The sequence below is a fragment of the Megalobrama amblycephala genome, linkage group LG14, assembly GCF_018812025.1.
Source record: "Megalobrama amblycephala isolate DHTTF-2021 linkage group LG14, ASM1881202v1, whole genome shotgun sequence".
Taxonomy (NCBI): Eukaryota; Metazoa; Chordata; class Actinopteri; order Cypriniformes; family Xenocyprididae; genus Megalobrama; species Megalobrama amblycephala.
Window position 1 is genome coordinate 37,318,561 of NC_063057.1, and position 20,555 is coordinate 37,339,115.

Sequence of the window (20,555 nt, forward strand, 5' to 3'; positions counted from 1 at the left end):
AGAAAACACAATTTCTGTATTATAACAGCAATCCTGACACAAATTAATTATCAATGTTTCACTTTTTATTGTAAAACTGTGGTAAAACATTGATGCTTCTGTTTTAAATCTAAAAAAAAAAGTAAAAAAAAACAAAAAAAAACAACAACAACAAGGCAAACATGTATCATGTTTGTTTCGCAATCTCGCTAGTTTTCGGTCTGATAAAAATTCTCTTTGTTGGTGAAATGATGTGGTTGTGTGACATCGTTTCAAAGAGAAGTGTTAAAGGAACAGTCCACTTTTTTAAAAATAGGCTCATTTTCCAACTCCCCTAGAGTTAAACAGTTGAGTTTTACCATTTTCGAATCTATTCAGCTGATCTCCGGGTCTGGCGGTACCACTTTTAGCATAGCTTAGCATAGTTCATTGCAGCAGGTGCAATGATATTACGCAGCGTCTCTCACAAATGTCTCCATGGTTGCAAGACACGCTCCCTGTGCAAGCAGGGGGTCACAGGCAGTGTGTAATATCATTGCGCCTGCTGCACACATGGTACAGCAGCAAAGTTCCTTGATTATTACGCCAGAATGAGAGTATTGTTCCTAGCCATATCGGCCTAGAAAATCACAACTTTTCATTTTCTGTTGGTCTTAGTACACAATGTAACTACAAAAGAGTCACATTTTATATAGGAAAAATATTGAAACTCTTTGGTCATTTTTGAGCGAGATGCTAACGGTCTAATCAGATTCAATAATAATGATAGTTATTAATCTCTTATTGGCCTGTTTAGCTTGAGCCATGGAACAGAGAAACAAGCCCTGAACATTTATATTTAATCTTATTAGATGATTAGTTAATTACATTTGATTGATTTTACTTTCAATAAAACTTTTGCAATGCATTTGTAAAAGGTATTTTTAATGCATGTTTCAATGCATTAAATACATGATTCAATGAACTAGGCTAAGCTATGCTAAAAGTGGTACGCCAGACCCGGAGATCGGCTGAATGGATTTGAAAACGGTAAAACTCAACTGTTTAACTCTAGGGGAGTTGGAAAATAAGCCTATTTTCAAAAAAAGTGGAGTATTCCTTTATGGGGAGAGTTTTAGTAAAGCGCTGCAGAGCTTCTGGCATGACGGTGGAAACCATGTGATTTTGGGCTCAGTCCTACAGGTCCAAGGCTATTAGCCCCACCTGTTGAAAGCCCTGACATGACAGTTGAAAAGCAGCTATTGCCAGATTGCCATGTCTCTGTATCTACTGAATCAAAAGCCTGTTTCTGTTATATTGTTTGTTTATTATTTTGCACAGGCCTATACTGTTATATGTATGTGTAACTACTTTATTCTTCATTTGACTAATCAATTCATTGAATATAATTCTTGACTCTTACATCTTTATTCCTCTTGTAGTCACTGGACATTAACAGGGAATTCAGCCCTCTAAGGTGATTTAGTACCATAAAAATAATCAGCACATTATTAGACATGAGGTGTTTGTGAAAATCATTTCACGATGAAGACATACAAAAACAGTTCTTTCATACATGAATAGTCATGTGGCACTTAAGGCTTACTTTATACCTAAAACTTTTTCCACAGTGACCAGATGTAAACGGCTTCTCTCCAGTGTGAATTCTCATGTGCCTGTTAAGGCTTCCTTTTCGCTTAAAACTTTTTCCACATTGTTTGCAGGTGAAAAGGCTCTCTCCAGTGTGAATACTCATGTGGTAATTAAGATTCCCTTTTCGGTTGAAACTTTTCCCACACTGTTGGCAGGTGTAAGGCTTCTCTCCAGTGTGAACACTCATGTGGACTTGAAGGTTTCCAATTTGAGCGAAACTCTTTCCACACTGCTGGCATGTGTAAGGCTTTTCTCCAGTGTGAACTCTCATGTGTCTGTTAAGGCTTACTTTTTCAGCAAAAGTCTTTCCACACTGTCGGCAGGTACGACGCTTCTCTCCAGTGTGAATTCTCATGTGGACGTTGAGCTTTTCGTGTTGACCGAAACTCTTTCCACACTGTTGGCAGGGATAAGGCTTCACTTCAGTGTGAATTGTCATGTGGGCTTTAAGGTTTCCATGTTGATTAAAACTTCTTCCACATTGAGGACACGTGAATGGCTTCTCTCCATTGTGAATTCTCATGTGCCTGTTAAGGCTTCCTTTATGAGCGAATCTGTTTCCACACTGTTGGCAGGTAAAATTACTTCTAGTTTCTGTCTTTACAGCCCTTTTTCGTGAGGAAGTCTTTTCAGCCTGTGAGCAACTAAAAGTTTTTTGGCCCGCTATAAGATCATGATGATTCTTATATTGATCTTTCTCTTCCATTTTACTCAGTACTTCACTCTCTTTTTTCAGCATCATTAGATCTAAGGCAAATAGAGACAAATGCAAATTACCAGTTTAATAGCACAAAGCAACAAAAAACAAAACATTTAGAAGATGTTCTGTCCATAACAATGTCCCTTCGAAATACCTGAGGAGCCCCTTCTTATTACCCTAAAGCCGGGTGCACACTGCGATTTATAATAGTCCTTTACGATTGTTAATTGTCAGACTGTAGGAACATGATCCTCATATCACACTGTGGAATCTCAGCTGTCCTGTATGTCAGACTGTACTACAGTCAAGATGCGTTAAAACGGATGCGCACTTGAAAACTTGTCCAGAGTTTTACATCAACCCACACACATTCAGTGACTGTGAGCTGCATTACATGTGGGACTGAAATGGTGGCTAACAAAGAAATCTCTAGTGTTAAATTTGATCACTAATTTTGGCTTGTCTTGAAAAAAGACAATTTGATGTTTGTCGTAGGAGAAATGCAGGACTGTGCGCCAAATCTTCTGACACTGCCAGAATTCCGGTAATTGCCAGAAGGTAAAATTTTATTTTAATGGTCATTAATTGGCTGTCAGTGAACATGTCAAACGCGCAATCAAAGACTACAGATTTTAGCCTAGGATTATAGGAATCTTTTAGGATTCTCGAAATTTGTCTCAGACGACCAAATCGTGGCCAAAATCGCACAGTGTGCACCTGGCTTAAATGATGACTAAAAAATAACTTTGCTCCATTTGGAGTACATCAGACTTAGAGGACTGCAGCACAAAACAGCATCTTCTCAATGAAGAATACTGCTGAAGATCCACCAGAGTAGAGGTCTGCGTGGGACTGTTATTTTGTCCCGCCCCCGCAAGTTTCTATTCCGCACCCACCAGCACCCACTTGTAATGATTTCTTCCTGACCCGACGGGTCCGGCTAAAATTTAGATAGTTTCCAGATTTCCAGTTTCCAGTGGCCGGGATGCAAAGAACATATCTTGAGATGTGGCTCAGGTCAAGGAGCTAGGAACTACGTGAACGTCACTGCTGCAGAAAGTTTTGCTCACTTCAAGTTCATGCGCAGATTGAATAAATAAATGAAACTAATGGAGCAGTGGCCAAATCAGTCAGCAGGACAGTGGGATTGTTCCTGACTGACTCCAGGGCTACAGGCTGTGCTCATGTAACGGATGCCAGCTAGTAGGTCGCTGTGCAAGTAATCCTCACTCCTCTGATATGAAGAGATGCTCTAGCGACTGACCCTAGGGGTTGCAGCCTTTAGCCTCCTTGTTAGAATGTCCGACTACCATGTGGACGGGCCCGGGTTCGAGGAGGCAGGTGCGAACTGAAAGGGCTACATTGGTGCCGTGACCTGGATGGGAGTGAGGTTTAGGGGGGTGACTGTAACAGAGGCCTACTAGTAGGTGCTGTGCGAGTAAGCCTCACTCCTCTGATCTCAAGAGATGCTCTAGCAACTGACCCTAGGGGTTGCAGCCTTTAGCCTCCTTGTTAGAACGTTTGACTCCCATGTGGACGGGCCCGGGTCGAGTCCCACTTGGAGCGGGCAGGTGCAAACTGGAGGGGCTAAATCGGTGCCGTGACCCTGATCGGAGTGAGGTTTAGGGGGGTGAGTGTAACGGAGGCCTACTAGTAGGCGCTGTGTGAGTAAACCTCACTCCTCTGATCTCAAGAGATGCTCTAGCGACTGACGTTAGGGTTAGCAGCCTTTAGCCTCATTAGGATGTTTGAGTCCCGCTTGGAGCAGGCAGGTGCGAACTAGAGAGGCTACGTTGGTGCCGTGACCTGGATGGAAGTGAGGTTTAGGGGGGTGACTGTAACGGAGGCCTACTAGTAGGCGCTGTGCGAGTAAACCTCACTCCACTGATCTCAAGAGATGCTCTAGCGACTGACGCTAGGGGTAGCAGCCTTTAGCCTCCTTGTTAGGATGTTCGACTCCCATGCAGATGGACCTGGGTTCGAGTCCCACTTGGAGCGGGCAGGTGTGAACTGGAGGGGCTAAATTGGTGCCGTGACCCGGATGGGAGAGAGGTTTAGGGGGGTGAGTGTAACGGAGGCCAGCTAGTAGTTGCTGTGTGAGTAAACTTCACTCCTCTGATCTCAAGAGATGCTCTAGCGACTGACGCTAGAGGTTGCAGCCTTTAGCCTCCTTGTTAGAGCATCCAACTCCCATGCTGGAGACCCAGGTTTGAAGCCCGCACAGAGCGGGATGAGTAGGACCTGGGTAGGAGTTACACTCACGTCAATGCCGTTTATGTTCGGGTCCAATTTTATTGGGTCAGGTTTAGGAAAGAAGGGATCCGGGTCGATTCGGATCGGGTACAGATTATAGGAGCCAAGAAGGCCTCTAGTTCCAACCCTGCTTAAACGCAAATACCTGAAGTTTTCAAATAAGTCTGAAGGACTTGATTAGTTGGATCAGGTGTGTTTAATTAGGACTGAAGCTAAACTCTTCAAGGCTGTGGCCCTCCAGGAACTGAGTTTGACACCCCTGAAATAAAACATCTGAACAGGGCCTCAGACTGCTACAAAATGGTTGCATTTTGAAACCTTTTTTCCTGCCGGTGCAACTAAATTTTGTTCACCAGGTTGCACTGCTGCAACTACCACAATGCTCAACTGATCAGAAAGGACATTTCTGTTGCATTTGAGAAACATCAAACAAAACCGTGCTTTAGAGCAGTGCAGACTGTTTATTAGCTTGGACCATTAATAGACAGCAGAGCGCGAGCCCAGAACAGGTTTACTCAAAGGATGAACAAAATCAAACCGTACCGTTCTCCACTTACAGTTCATCATGCACTTGCACCGCGGTTCAACTTAAATCTGACGACACATTTATTTTTCAAGGGCTTTTAAGTGCTTTAGACTTTTTTCAGCTCTTCAAAACTCTAAAAAAAAATCCAATTTAAATGTTATTTTTATTATCAACAATAATAATAATGTATTAATGAACAAAATCATTATTTGTTCATCCTTCAAAGATTGTCCCCATTTGTAAAACTAAACAGGTTATTTAAAAAATAAAGATATGAAATTACTGCTATAACCAGTAGATGGCTTATTAAAATATCAAATCATCAAGAAATTATTTTTTGTCAAAGTTTGACGTCTTTGTGACTTCCTACTTAATATTTCAGTGCAAAAAGTCTCATGGAAAACAAAAACTTAAAATTGCGAAGAATTACAGAGAAAGCAAGTAAAGAGCGCTCCTTCAGTGCAGTATGATACTGTAGAAGAATAGTACATTTAATAAGAGAAGAATACATTTTTCCCCATAAAAATTAGATTGCTGTTAAATGTTTAATTTTTTGCATCTCAACTAAAGCATTTCCAAGAAATAAACATATTATTAGCAACTGCTTGCGATGGAGATTATGGTTAAATAACTAGTTCTTCCAATGTTTCATCATCAGACTCATGCTCAGATTTATATGGTAAAATCAATGCTATAGTTACTGTCTTTACTGTGTGTACAATCGCTGAGGATTGGAAATTTGGATATAATAATAGCCGTTTCATTTCTGACATGCATTGCAAGCAGTCAACTGATCACAACAGACTGAACCATCTGACCAATCAGAGCAATCTGTATTATTTTCTGTATGATTGTATTTCTCTATTTACTTTTTTTTTTGTAGAGCTGGACATTTTATTAAAGATCAAATAAGCAAGTTCAGCTTTGATAATGAAACCAACCTGTTTTTTCCTCCGTATCTTCATATTTTACTCTGAATGTTTCTTCAATCTTAATGTCTTCAATCTCCTCTTTAATAAATGACATCTTCATATCTTCACTCTCCTCTTTAATAAACGCCATCTTTATGATAGTGACACATGGATATCTGTCGCTTCATCAAGATTTTTTCTTTGTGTTTGGTCCCTCTGTCCTGTTTAAGATGAAAATAATTAACAAAAAGAAAAGATAAATCCAAACAATCTTTGGGTGCATCTCAATCATCTTTAGTTCAGTAGTTTAGCACACTGGTGAGAGAGTCAGTCAGAGTTATAGTTATTAGCCTTAAATTATCCCAAAACACTCAAAACTAATGCTGCAAATTAATAAAACCTGTCCCATGGTTTAGCCGTCATTACCAACACGCTCTGCATAAAGGCACTTTCCTACTTTTTTTTCATCAAAAGTTTATTTGGTAGCCATGGTAACCTAATTTCACAGTGGAGCACATGGATTTCAAGCTGCAAGACTGATGCCTTGATGTCCAGAAAAGTAAGTAAATCTACTCTTTATTCTTTGTGTTGGGCATGTACACTTATTATGCGTCATTACCATATGTGTTGTATTTCTGTATTTTTAAACATTTTTGGATTATTTTTTATCATTTTAATAGTTTAAATGGTGTACATTACATGTAGAAAGCTAGCTACACTTGCCAAGTCATCATCTTTGCCAGTAAGGCTAGTTTTTTTACAAAAGCCTTGGCAGGCCATGGAGGGTCAGGAGCCTTGGAAACCCCGCCCACATTCTCCCCACCCACGGGTATTACCCCCGTAAGTAAGAGTAAGAGCCTCAGAGACATGAATTAAATCCATACTTTGTGGAAATCCAGTTGCTTTAAGGGTCCGTTCTTCTGTTACGGGTGCTGTTGCAGGAGAGATGAGGCGAGTACGGATATCCACAAATGATGGGTTTTATTAGCAATCCAGGAATAGAACATAATAGAACATAGGTGATGAGTGCTGATGGGGAGATGACGAGGGAAGTGAGTGCAGGTGTGGAGACAAGAGGATGATGGGAAATGGAGTCCGAGAGACACGGGAACTGTGACAGTAATGTTTTGTGGAAGATTTGGTATCAATGACATGTTTGTGGTGTTTCATTTTTTAAGCAATTGTTGAACAAAAAGTTTAAGTAAGACACAATTCAATAGTAAATAACTAACTTCACAACGCTAGTAAAAACTGCAACACATTGAACGGTTTATGTCGATTTACACAGATTAAAATCTTAAAACAAACCTTTCTTCAACCTAATCTCAATAGATGCAGGAGTGTGGCGCGGCCTTATGACGTCATGTCGCAATATCAAAACAAAAGTGCCATTCACAGGCTGCTGTCTGTATCTCAGAAGTGCATTAAAAAAGCACAGAAAGGCATAGAAATGTACCAGATAATTCCGTATGAAAAATTAAAATAGTGAAAAATGTGATATAAAAACAAAAATGTTAAAAAGAGTGTATGAGTTCAGAAATACATATAAGAGTCGTTTTTTTTTTAGTTGCTGCTGTCGTGTTATTAAACAAAAGAGATCAGGGCCATTGACTCGCTTGCCATTCTTTTATTCACTCAACTCTCTCACTCATACAGGTCTCCCCTGTTATCTCCTGACTCTTCCCAAGCTCTCTCTCTTAAAGAGGCCCATAATAAATAATAATGTGTGAAACTCACATTAGCTCTCCTGTGACTTATAAGCCTAGTCTCTTTGGTTGGATCACTCATCCTGATCGTGTTTTATATAACATGGCAGTTTTGCCTGTTTGGGCTGTTGAAGGTTCTGGGGAGTGCTTTCCTTCCTCTGTTTGATCAACAGTTTTTGGAAGAATTTCGGCACATGGTTTGTTCGGCATAGGAACAAAATAACATCTGTTCATTTTGATGGTGGCTTAAGGGCTTTCCACCAAGTATGAATGAGGTGGTCTATAGTGAACTTACTGTACAGAGTTGTCTGAAACACTGGCAGCGGGACATTAAAGGTGAAGTCCAAACTCACGTTTCGCAAGAGAACGCAAAGTTTTGCGGGGAACGCAAAATTTTGAAAATATTTTTTCCTCCCATTCCATATTTTTTCTGCCACCGTGTCCCTTTAGAGGCTCTGTACTACAATACACTCCTGACTAAAATAACTTTTTAACCTTTTGAATTTGAAGATCAAGGAATATTGTACTTAATTTGTCTTCTGGAAAACATTTAAGTGTCAAATAAATAAACAAAATAAGAAAAATTTGGACATCTTTATCCTGTTCAAAAGTTTTCACCCCTGACTCTTAATGCATCGTGTTTCCTTCTGGAGCATCAGTGAATCTTTGAAACTTTTTTAATAGTTGTGTTTGAATCCCTCAGTTGTCCTCAGTTTAAAAAGATGGATCTCAAAATCCTACAGCTAGAAATGGTTTAAAAGATTGTAAAAGGTAGCAAAAGATGCTGGAAATCTGAAGAATTTTCAGGACCTGGAGGATTTTTCTGAAGAACAGAGCTCCGTTTAACTGCTCAGAACAAACAAGAGATTCATGAACAGCCATCACAAAACAAAACAAAAAACAGTTGTAGATCATCCAGGTAACCACACACAGTATTAAGAATCAAGGGTTCACAAACTTTTGAGCTGGTCGTTTTTATAAATGCAGCTATTCTTTTGTGTTATGGACTGTATGTAAACATTTCTTATGTAAAATATCTTACTCAGGACAGTACTAAATAAAAAATAACATGCATATTGTATGATCCCTCGTATTTTGTTAAAATTATTCACTTTTCACAGATTCCGTAAGGGGTTCACAAACTTTCAAGCAGCACTGTAGGGTGCCACTTGGTAATGTTATAAGAAAACATGGAATTGGTTTCCACTGCTATGCTGATGATACTCAATTATATATCTCATCACAACCAGATTAAATCTCCAAATTATCCAATTATCCAAGAGTGTGATAAAGATATAAAACATTGGATGACCAGTAATTTTCTTCTATTAAATTCAGATAAGACTTAAGTATTACTTATTGGACCAAAAACCTGTACACAGAATCTCTTAGAATACAATTTGTATCTAGAAGGATGTACTGTTACTTCATTCTGTACAGTTAAAGAACTGGGGGTTATATTAGACAGCAAATGTGAATTGAACTCCATCTCTCCCACTTCGATTCCTGTCTGAATACTGTCCTATTGCAATAAAGGCAAAAACACCAAAAAATAAATCTGTTTTAAAAACGAAGAAAAATAAGGAAACATTCTGAATGTGTTGAAATGCTTCGATCTAAAGGTGGGTCAGTGTCAAAAGTGAACAGTTCCTGTCATTGGCGCCGATCCCTTGGGTACTCGAGCTCCCGGAATGGTCAAGCACAGATGAAAAAATTAGGTATTCTCCATTAATTTTTTAACCAATAAAAAAATTGATTGCAGCATTCAGACATGACTATCTTCTCACTTTTATAGTTCATTTAAAGTAGTTTCTATGGGGTTATTTTAATGACAAATGTGTAGAGCATATCCATGTATTGTGTGAGCAAGTGTCTTCTTCACTCTTGCACAAAACTCTCAAATATACAAAACCCATGTGCTCTCAAATATACAGTGGTCTCCTCCATCAGACCGAGTGTTCGTGTCCAATGCCTGTATATACATAAACCCTAACATACTCCCCAAAAACATGCTTCTTCGGCAAGCATCCATTATAAATCAATCGCAGGGCATTCATTTCATGACAACTATGCAAACATACTTAAATGTGCAAAAATACAAAACTTTACTAATGTGACAGTGGTTTGCTTTATTCAACAAAGAGACCTAGATCACATACGAAATGAATAAAAAAAAAAATCAACAAGTCAAATTACCCTGTTTATGTGAAACGGCTCATCATTGGTGGAGTCTGTGACAGTCAGACGTGCTAACACTAAGGCATAACCTGATATTGCTGAGTTCAACATGTTCCTGGAACAACATTCAAATCAACCAATCAGATTTGAGGGACAAGTTTACAGATTATGTCAAGTTTAGGCTTAAAATCATGAATTGGTGCTTCTACATCAGTGTTATTCAGCTATCATTTCCCTCTGATTTTTGGGATAACTTATGGGTAGGGGTAGGTTTAGGGGTAGGAATAGGGTTAAGACTAAATTTTCAGACTAGAATGTTGTTCCAGGATCAAGAAAATATGTTGACCCAGGAACGCATCTAACTCAGCAATATCAGGACGTGCAACACTAAGCGGGCGTTTGATGAATAGTATATGGGGCTATTAGAGAACTGCAGAAGCTTGGTGGACTGTTCAATGTCGCCAGAGATTTTAACATGTAATCCCAGATAGTGCTCCTTAAAACTCAGCTTGGGCCAGGCCTACACAGTTTTATGTATTTTATTTGATACAGATTTATACTTTTGTTGCTGTAAAATTGTAAGTAGTTCTTCTTCATTTTAATAATCCATATATTGAATCTAATCATCTCATACATGAATACTCATGTGGTACTTAAGAGCTTTTTTCTCTTTTTTCACACTGAGGGCATGGTAGGGTTGCTCTCCAATGAACTCTCATGTGGATTTTTCATGGTAAAAACTTTTCCACGCTTTGCTCTATTGGAATTCTCATGTGGCAATTAAGGTTTCTTTTCGGTTGAAACTTCTTCCACACTGTTGGCAGGTAAAAGGCATCTCTCCAGTGTGAACACTCATGTGGACTTTAAGGTTTCCAATTTGAGTGAAACTCTTTCCACACTGAGGGCATGTGTAAGGCTTCTCTCCAGTGTGAATTCTCATGTGTCTGTTAAGGCTTACTTTTTCAGCAAAAGTCTTTCCACACTGAGGACATGTGTAAGGTTTCTCTCCTGTGTGAATTCTCAAGTGTCTGTTAAGGCTTTCTTTTAGAGTGAAACTTATTTCACACTGAGGACAGGTGTAAGGCTTCTCTCCAGTGTGAGTTCTCATGTGTTTTTTAAGGCTTCCTTTTATATTGAATGTGTTTCCACACTGTTGGCAGGTATAAGGGTTCTCTCCAGTATGAATTCTCATGTGGACTTTAAGGCTTCCTTTACTACTGAAACTCTTTCCACACTGAGGGCATGTGTAAGGCTTCTGTCCAGTGTGAATTCTCATGTGTCTTTTAAGGCTTACTTTTTCAGCAAAACACTTTCCACACTGTTGGCAGGTGTAAGGCTTCTCTCCTGTGTGAATTCTCATGTGTCTTTTAAGGCTTACTTTTTCAGCAAAAGTGTTCCCACACTGTTGGCAAGTGTAAGGCTTTTCTCCAGTGTGACCTCTCATGTGTCTTTTAAGGCTTACTTTTTCAGAAAAAGTCTTTTCACACTGAGGACATGTGTAAGGTTTCTCTCCTGTGTGAATTCTCATGTGGACTTTAAGATTTTCATGTTGGTTGAAACACTTTCCACACTGTTGGCAGGTGAAATTCCTTCTAGTTCCTGTCTTTTTAGCCCTTTTTCGTGAGGAAGTCTTTTCAGTTTGTGAGCAACTAAAAGTTTTTTCTCCAGTTGTGAAATCATGATGATTCTTGTATTGATCATGCTCTTCTACTTCACTCTCCTCTTTTAGCACCATCAGGCCTAAGGTGAAAAGAGACAAATGCAAATTAACACTATTTTATTGGCACAAAGCAACAGACAACAAAACAAAACAACAAAAAAGATCTTGATCTTGGAAAGCTGGACTGGATCACCCTGATCGAGATCAGATTACCAAATCCAGATTACCAGTGCTCTAAATGGAATCACATTCACAGTGTGAATTTTTATTTTTATTTTTTATTTGAAGAGACAGAAAACAGCACAATAAAACAATGCAAACACCCCCTTTTTATTTTCATTTAAACAGTCAGACTCATACGGAAACCCTAAAGCAGGGGTGTTAAACACACCTGATACAGCTAATCAAGTCCTTCAAGCTCATTTGAAAGAAACAGATATGTTTTTATGTTCTATCTGAAAAGTTTTGTGTCGGGTTCACCTGAGAAACTGAGTTCTTTCGCAAATAACTGAAAATCTTTGCAATCAAATGCAAAGTTTCATGAAGGAAAGCAAAACATTTGCAAGAAAATGCAGAAGCATTAAGATAATTTTTCTTCCCATCTCAAATTCCCATCACCATGTCCCTTTAAGGGCCTTGTAGCTACACCTCTGACTCACAACAAAAAAAAAAAGATGCAGTTGTTAGAAACTACTCTTGACTGGTTCATCTCTGATAATTGCGTCACTTTAATTAAGATACAATAATAAAAAACAAACAAACAAAACAACAGTTAAAATGAAATATATAATTTTAGTTTAGGCCTCTAGACCATTTTTCCTGCCGGTGTGACCACAACATTGCACAACATTCAGATCGATAATAGAGAGAGCAGTGCCACAAGCTACTCACGAGTCGCAGGCCGATCTTGATCATGCGACACTCTGTTACTACACAATGATGGGAGATCCAGTGAAGAAATCCATTGAATTCCCCACAGAATTAACAACTAGTTAATAACTAATTAAGATCTAGTGAGAAGCATTCAGATTCAGCTCAGAGATCTCTGATATATACGACAGATATCAGAGAAAACAGCATTGACTTGGAAACCAACAAGACTGCACAGTCTGCAAAAAAGGGAGATCAAAGTTAGGAGAATGTAAGAGTGGCCCGCCGCCACACAGGGCAGCCTTTAATTTGGTTAGAGCCTGTTGGCACAGCTCTGTCCACTGGACCGGATCTTGTGCTTCCTTTTTAGTGAGATCAGTCAACAGGCTGGTAAGACTCCCAAAATCCCCAATAATAGTGAAAAAGCTGGCCAATCTGTACCCAAAATTAGTGGATGCCTTAAATGGGAATTAACTGCCACTTTAACTCCTATGATTTTTTTCCCTAAATTGAATACTGACTCGTACAAAATGATAATCCATCACATCCTCTTGCACACACCTCATCTTAACCTTGCGGCTCATATTCAATGCCCTTTGTTGCATAATGCTTTGATGAATTGAGGTTTGGTTACAGCCTGAATCCACCAAAGTGTAATATATACCCCCCTTAATACTCCCAGGTATTTGGTACTGCCCAACTTGATCAGGGGCAGCCCACAGGGAGTCAGGGGCAGCCCACAGGTAGTCAGGGACCGGATCAATGCTCCCACCTCCATCACTGGACACTGGTCCTGGAAATGACCTGGCTAACCGCATCTGCAGCCGAGGTCTTCCCGCCGCCCCAGCATCAGAAGGATGGCCAAGAGACTGGCGGAGAGAGGGAAGAGATGAATGTGGAGCAGAGGGTCTGAAGCTTTCTGACATGCCTCCTCGTATCCCAGATCTAGCTCCCTGGGAAAACTCTGAGGCCAGACTGCTTCTTTTTCTCTGCTGTTGGGTTCAAGGGGGCACGTTGCTCCATGACCTGGGAAAAGGGAAAGGACGAGAGAAAGAGAGGGAGAGGAGCTGGAGAGAGAGAGATTAGGGAGGGTCTCACCGACCCCGGGGCACACCACCAGATGGTCTTCAGCCAGCTGGATGGCCTGATTTAGAGACGCCGGGCGGTGGCACTGGACGCGTTCAGCTGTTCTTCAAGGAAGCAGAATGATGAACTGCTCCAGTACCACCAAATCAATCACTTCCTTGACGTTGCATGTCTGGGCCATCAGCCACTTGCGGCAAGCGTCACAAAGCTGCCATCACAAAATGTTGACCGCCATCTCCCAGCTCCACTGGGGCCCGTTGAAGGATGCTTCAAACACTCCACTATCATTCCAGTCACCAAAAACCCCAAAACATTGGACTTAATAACTTCAGACCTATAGGTCTCATGTCTGTGATCTTGAAGTCATTTGAGAGACTGGTGTTAGCCTACCTGAAAACATCACTGGATCCTTGCTGGACCCTCTGCATTTTGCCTACAGAGCAAACAGGTCTGTGGATGATGGAGTCAACATGGGACTGCATTATATCCTGCAACATCTCAATAGACCTGTGACTTGCGCAACAATCTTATTTGTAGACTTCGCTTTGGCTTTCAATACCATTAGGCCAGAACTTGATCATACAAACTGATCAGGCTTTTTGTGCCCATCCCAATCTGTCGATGGATTACCAGCTTTCTGACATATAGGCAGCAGCTAGTGAGGCTGGGAAAATTCACATCCAGGACTCTGACTATCAGCACTGGCACTCCACATGGTTTCATCCTCTCCCCACTGCTCTTCTTACTGTACACAAATGACTGCACCTTCTAAAGATTCCTCTGTCAAGCTTTTGAAGTTTGCAGATGACACCACAGTCACTGGCCTCATCCAGGATGGTGACGAGTCTGCAAACCGACAAGAGGTTGAACAACTGGCTATCTGGTGCAGTCATAACGACCTGCAGCTGAAAACAGTGGAGATGATAGTGGACTTCAGGAGGAACATACCAGCACTCCCCCAACTCACCATCATGGACAGCACTGTAAAAGCAGTGGAGTCATTCAGGTTCCTGGGGACCACCATCTCGGACCTGAAGTTGGACTCCATTGTCATAAAGGCCCAGCTGAGGTTGTACTTTTTTCGCCAGCTAAGGAAGTTGAACCTGCCACAGGAGCTGCTGACACACAGCTGCTCAGCTGTCATTGAGTCTGTCCTGTGTTCATCTACAGCTGTCTGGTTTGATTCAGCCACCAAATCAGTCATCAGGAGACTACAACGGACAGTCCGGAATGCTTAGAGAATTATTGGTGCCCCCTGCCCACCCTACAGGACCTGTACTCTTCTAGAGTGAGGAAAAGGGCAGGTAAAATCATCACAGGCTCCACTCACCCCACAAACTAATTTAACTGTTGCCGTCCAGACAGGACCTCACTAGGCACTAGAACATCTATGCACAGAAACTGTTTTTTCCCACAGGCTACTTCTCTCTTGAACAGTTAAATGCCTTCCGAGAGCAATACTAATTTAATTTATTATTATTTATTCATACTATTCACAATACTGTAAATGTTCTTTATCTGTAAATGGTTATTCTGACTAAACTTTTCTGTCTTTACACTTTTTATATTTTTTTTCCTAAATGTTGTGTGTCTTGTTATATTTATGTGTGTGTACCGGAAGATTCAATACCAAGGTAAATTCCTCATGTGTGCACACTTGGCAATAAAGCTCTTTCTGATTGTAAGATATGTTCTTTGTGACCATAGAACCTAGCTGAGAAATGGCACAAGACAAAAACCCAGCTGAACTAAGCAAGGACCATTCTCCCCTGTTCTTTCACCTCAAGAGTTTTTGTTACCAAGGTCTCTTATTAACAAAACTAAACCAGCAACACCTCAGGCAGCTGTAAACATGCACAATGTTCACTTTAAGCCTAAAGAATATTTTGGCCATCCGCATCCCCACACCCTGCCTTTGGTGCAGCTAAATTTTTGTGACCGTGCAGATGGTGCACATACAACAACGCATGTGCAAGTGACTTTAGTGCTTGAAAACAAAGTCCACTAAATAGCGCATACATGGCAAAAGGAGTATACTCTAAGGGTGCGTTCACAATTGTAGTTCGGTGTGTTTGGTTCATTTGGTCCAGACCAAGGAAGAAAAAAAAAAAAAACATTTAGTCCTGGTCCGATTAGCATTCAGATTGGCAATTTTATCACCGAACCAAAAGATACCGAACCTTCAGGCATAGGGATACATTCACAACGTGATTGGTCGGATTTTATGACGTATTGCCGATTTTGAGACAGAATTTACATAACATCCAAAACAATGCTGTTTGCTGAGGTAAATACGCTCGTTGTGTGTGCGTAGCGGTGCATAGCCTGCATGTAATGGTATTTTGGCCAGCTGGGAACTCGTGAAGAGCTTATAAAATGTGTAAAGTAGTCAAAACAGCGGAGGGAATCCATCCGTCACACACACAAACAAACAAACAAACAAACAATCTGCTGCGTGGAGACGCCCGTCTGATGCCTGTGATGGGCAAACTCGCGACTATGACAAGAAAAACCGACATGCGTGAGGATTCTGTCCTTTTTAGGGTCTCGTCTTCCTGTTTTTGGTTTGTTTACATGTCTTTGGTCTGTGTTGCGTTCATATATCATTCGAACCACACCAGAGTTCGTTTGGAAGTGGACCAAGACCCATCTTTTCGGTCCGCTTGTTTGGTGCGCACCAGGGTTCGGATGGCAGCGTTTACATATGTTCAAATGAACCGCACTAACCAAGCAATCACACCAGGGTTCGTTTTAATCGAACCAAACATGACAAGTGTGAACGCACCCAAAAAACTCCCTAAGAACACGCTCACTCTGTGAAAATCAAGGGGACGAGAGTCTGTCCATATAAACTTCCCTCGTCCACTTCATTAAGTGGAATGCAATTAAAGACGGTGGCAGTGATTCCCCCAAGGGGAAGTTTGCGAGTACGTGTCTAAAATTGGAGTGGAATGCAGCCCAGGAACTGAGTTTGACACTCCCGAAATAAAATATAAAACATGACTTTTTCATTGTTCTCTATTCAGAAGTAGATATTGGGATTCATGTTAAATAATTGTCTTGTTAAGGGTAATTCTGTATTATTCTCTATTTCTGTAGAGCTGGACATTTTAATGAGGATCAAATGACTGAGTTCAGCTTTGAGAATGAAACCAACCTGCTTGTTCCTCACTTTCTTCTTGTTTCACTCTGAATGTTTCTTCAATCTTTATGTCTTCACTCTCCTCTTTAATAAACACCATCTTTAAGTCTTCACGCTCCTCTTTAATAAACGGCATCTTTATAATAATGTGTCACGTGGATCTCAGTCGCTTCATCAAGAGTTTTTCTGTGTTTGGTCCCTCTGTCCTGTTTAAGATGAGAATCAATAACAGAGAAGAATGAATCCATACTAAATTTTTGGGTGCGTCTCAATCAGCTCTAGTTCAGCGCACAGGTAAGAGAGTCAGTCAGAGTGAGATTTAATGGATTTAAATTACCTGATTAGACAAAAAAAAAAAAAAAAAACAACTCAAAACTAACATTGCAAATTTATAAAAGAACACAAACATTTCATAATTAACCATTTGTGATTTATATTTAGTATATAGTTTATAAAACTGTGAAAACATTTTAGGTTTGAAAAAGTTTCCACTACACACGTTTGTGTTTGTTGTTCTCCTTCATAGTTTGACCAGCACGTCTCGTGATGCAAGCGATTCGAATCACTGAATCATTTTGCAAAGTATTTGATTCAATTGACTCGAAATTTAGAAAAGCTCAGTTTTTCCATCACTACTCGCCAGTGACCGAATTCGTGATAATTTATGATATTATCACGAATTTATGATAAACTGATTCACCATAAAGGGAGCGCAATGAGACGCAGGTTTACTGTTTCTTATGTGTGGATGTTCTTTACTCACACAAAACATCCTATTTTAAAGTTAGATAAAGCATTACAATGTTATATTCAATAGTAAATAAACCAATTTTACCTCGTTTGTAAAAACTATAAAACAATGAACGATGTCTATCAATTTAAACAGCTTCAATTCTTTAAACAAATCTTTCTTCAGCCGAATCACAACAGATGCAGGAGCGCGGCGCAGCATTATGACGTCATGTCGCCACGCTAAAATAAAAGTCCTGTTCACACTCTGCTGCCTAAAATCACAGAAGTGCAACCAGATAATCCCTTATTAAAGTATAAATAGTGACTAATGTGATAAAATGCTAAAAAGAAGTTGAGTTTGTATGTGTTAATTGAAATACATATAAAAGGCAGTGTGTTTTTACCAATATTAAAAATGTGGACTTTCAAGTCTAAAAATAGGTATATATTTCACAATATTTTTAATGAAATTAATAGCAAGTCAAACAATGTCATTGAGACAATTTTTTTTTAAGTTTGTTTGAATTTGAAAATTTGTTTGAGTTGCTGCCCATGTAGTGATTCAAATCGCCCACTAATGAGTGAACACAGACTCAATTCACTCCTGCTCCACAGAAAACACTGCATTTTTAAAATCAGCCAGTTTAATAAATGTTCTGCTTAAAAATGATACACAAATAAAGAATTATTTCTTCATATTGTATTGTATTAATGTGTTTTCCTTAAAGTATTTTTAAGATTCACTTATAAAGTGGAAAACACACAAGAACAATTATTTGGAGAAACAGTGTTTGAGTTCATTTGACTCAGATAACAATTTTATCACCGAACCAAAAGATACCGAACCTTCAGGCATAGGGATACATTCACAACGTGATTGGTCGGATTTTATGACGTATTGCCGATTTTGAGACAGAATTTACATAACATCCAAAACAATGCTGTTTGCTGAGGTAAATACGCTCGTTGTGTGTGCGTAGCGGTGCATAGCCTGCATGTAATGGTATTTTGGCCAGCTGGGAACTCGTGAAGAGCTTATAAAATGTGTAAAGTAGTCAAAACAGCGGAGGGAATCCATCCGTCACACACACAAACAAACAAACAAACAAACAATCTGCTGCGTGGAGACGCCCGTCTGATGCCTGTGATGGGCAAACTCGCGACTATGACAAGAAAAACCGACATGCGTGAGGATTCTGTCCTTTTTAGGGTCTCGTCTTCCTGTTTTTGGTTTGTTTACATGTCTTTGGTCTGTGTTGCGTTCATATATCATTCGAACCACACCAGAGTTCGTTTGGAAGTGGACCAAGACCCATCTTTTCGGTCCGCTTGTTTGGTGCGCACCAGGGTTCGGATGGCAGCGTTTACATATGTTCAAATGAACCGCACTAACCAAGCAATCACACCAGGGTTCGTTTTAATCGAACCAAACATGACAAGTGTGAACGCACCCAAAAAACTCCCTAAGAACACGCTCACTCTGTGAAAATCAAGGGGACGAGAGTCTGTCCATATAAACTTCCCTCGTCCACTTCATTAAGTGGAATGCAATTAAAGACGGTGGCAGTGATTCCCCCAAGGGGAAGTTTGCGAGTACGTGTCTAAAATTGGAGTGGAATGCAGCCCAGGAACTGAGTTTGACACTCCCGAAATAAAATATAAAACATGACTTTTTCATTGTTCTCTATTCAGAAGTAGATATTGGGATTCATGTTAAATAATTGTCTTGTTAAGGGTAATTCTGTATTATTCTCTATTTCTGTAGAGCTGGACATTTTAATGAGGATCAAATGACTGAGTTCAGCTTTGAGAATGAAACCAACCTGCTTGTTCCTCACTTTCTTCTTGTTTCACTCTGAATGTTTCTTCAATCTTTATGTCTTCACTCTCCTCTTTAATAAACACCATCTTTAAGTCTTCACGCTCCTCTTTAATAAACGGCATCTTTATAATAATGTGTCACGTGGATCTCAGTCGCTTCATCAAGAGTTTTTCTGTGTTTGGTCCCTCTGTCCTGTTTAAGATGAGAATCAATAACAGAGAAGAATGAATCCATACTAAATTTTTGGGTGCGTCTCAATCAGCTCTAGTTCAGCGCACAGGTAAGAGAGTCAGTCAGAGTGAGATTTAATGGATTTAAATTACCTGATTAGACAAAAAAAAAAAAAAAACAACTCAAAACTAACATTGCAAATTTATAAAAGAACACAAACATTTCATAATTAACCATTTGTGATTTATATTTAGTATATAGTTTATAAAACTGTGAAAACATTTTAGGTTTGAAAAAGTTTCCACTACACACGTTTGTGTTTGTTGTTCTCCTTCATAGTTTGACCAGCACGTCTCGTGATGCAAGCGATTCGAATCACTGAATCATTTTGCAAAGTATTTGATTCAATTGACTCGAAATTTAGAAAAGCTCAGTTTTTCCATCACTACTCGCCAGTGACCGAATTCGTGATAATTTATGATATTATCACGAATTTATGATAAACTGATTCACGATAAAGGGAGCGAAATGAGACGCAGGTTTACTGTTTCTTATGTGTGGATGTGCTTTACTCACACAAAACATCCTATTTTAAAGTTAGATAAAGCATTACAATGTTATATTCAATAGTAAATAAACCAATTTTACCTCGTTTGTAAAAACTATAAAACAATGAACGATGTCTATCAATTTAAACAGCTTCAATTCTTTAAACAAATCTTTCTTCAGCCGAATCACAACAGATGCAGGAGCGCGGCGCAGCATTATGACGTCATGTCGCCACGCTAAAATAAAAGTCCTGTTCACACTCTGCTGCCTAAAATCACAGAAGTGCAACCAGATAATCCCTTATTAAAGTATAAATAGTGACTAATGTGATAAAATGCTAAAAAAGAAGTTGAGTTTGTATGTGTTAATTGAAATACATATAAAAGGCAGTGTGTTTTTACCAATATTAAAAATGTGGACTTTCAAGTCTAAAAATAGGTATATATTTCACAATATTTTTAATGAAATTAATAGCAAGTCAAACAATGTCATTGAGACAATTTTTTTTTAAGTTTGTTTGAATTTGAAAATTTGTTTGAGTTGCTGCCCATGTAGTGATTCAAATCGCCCACTAATGAGTGAACACAGACTCAATTCACTCCTGCTCCACAGAAAACACTGCATTTTTAAAATCAGCC

At 39.5% G+C, this 20,555-nt stretch overlaps 2 protein-coding genes across 6 annotated transcripts; both read right to left on the minus strand.

Annotated features, from left to right (window-relative positions):
• Window positions 1–1,304: 1,304 nt before the first annotated feature.
• Window positions 1,305–2,649, minus strand: LOC125246431 (gastrula zinc finger protein XlCGF8.2DB-like). The gene has a single exon (XM_048157376.1). It carries the CDS (start codon window positions 2,351–2,353, stop codon window positions 1,529–1,531), a length of 825 nt encoding a protein of 274 aa, XP_048013333.1. The 5' UTR covers window positions 2,354–2,649; the 3' UTR covers window positions 1,305–1,528.
• Window positions 2,650–10,625: 7,976 nt separating this feature from the next.
• LOC125244916 (gastrula zinc finger protein XlCGF8.2DB-like) lies at window positions 10,626–20,143 on the minus strand. Of its 5 annotated transcripts, none has more exons than XM_048155307.1 (3): window positions 20,017–20,143; window positions 19,199–19,389; window positions 10,626–11,625 (listed from the first exon to the last, which is right to left on the minus strand). In XM_048155307.1, exons 2-3 carry the CDS (start codon window positions 19,317–19,319, stop codon window positions 10,655–10,657), a joined length of 1,092 nt encoding a protein of 363 aa, XP_048011264.1. In that variant the 5' UTR covers window positions 19,320–19,389; window positions 20,017–20,143; the 3' UTR covers window positions 10,626–10,654. The 5 variants fall into 5 exon arrangements, with proteins under 5 accessions (XP_048011264.1, XP_048011265.1, XP_048011263.1 ...); XM_048155308.1 differs by lacking the exon at window positions 20,017–20,143 and adding an exon at window positions 19,681–19,896; XM_048155306.1 differs by lacking the exons at window positions 19,199–19,389; window positions 20,017–20,143 and adding exons at window positions 16,659–16,849; window positions 17,479–17,605.
• Window positions 20,144–20,555: the final 412 nt, after the last annotated feature.

Coding starts and splice junctions, on each gene's coding strand:
- LOC125246431 (XM_048157376.1), bottom strand. CDS start 2,353: ATGATGCTGAAAAAAGAGAGTGAAGTACTGAGTAAAATGGAAGAGAAA.
- LOC125244916 (XM_048155307.1), bottom strand. CDS start 19,319: ATGCCGTTTATTAAAGAGGAGCGTGAAGACTTAAAGATGGTGTTTATT. Junction 11,626..19,198: donor AGAAAGTGAGGAACAAGCAG/GTTGGTTTCATT, acceptor TTTTCACCTTAG/GCCTGATGGTGCTAAAAGAG.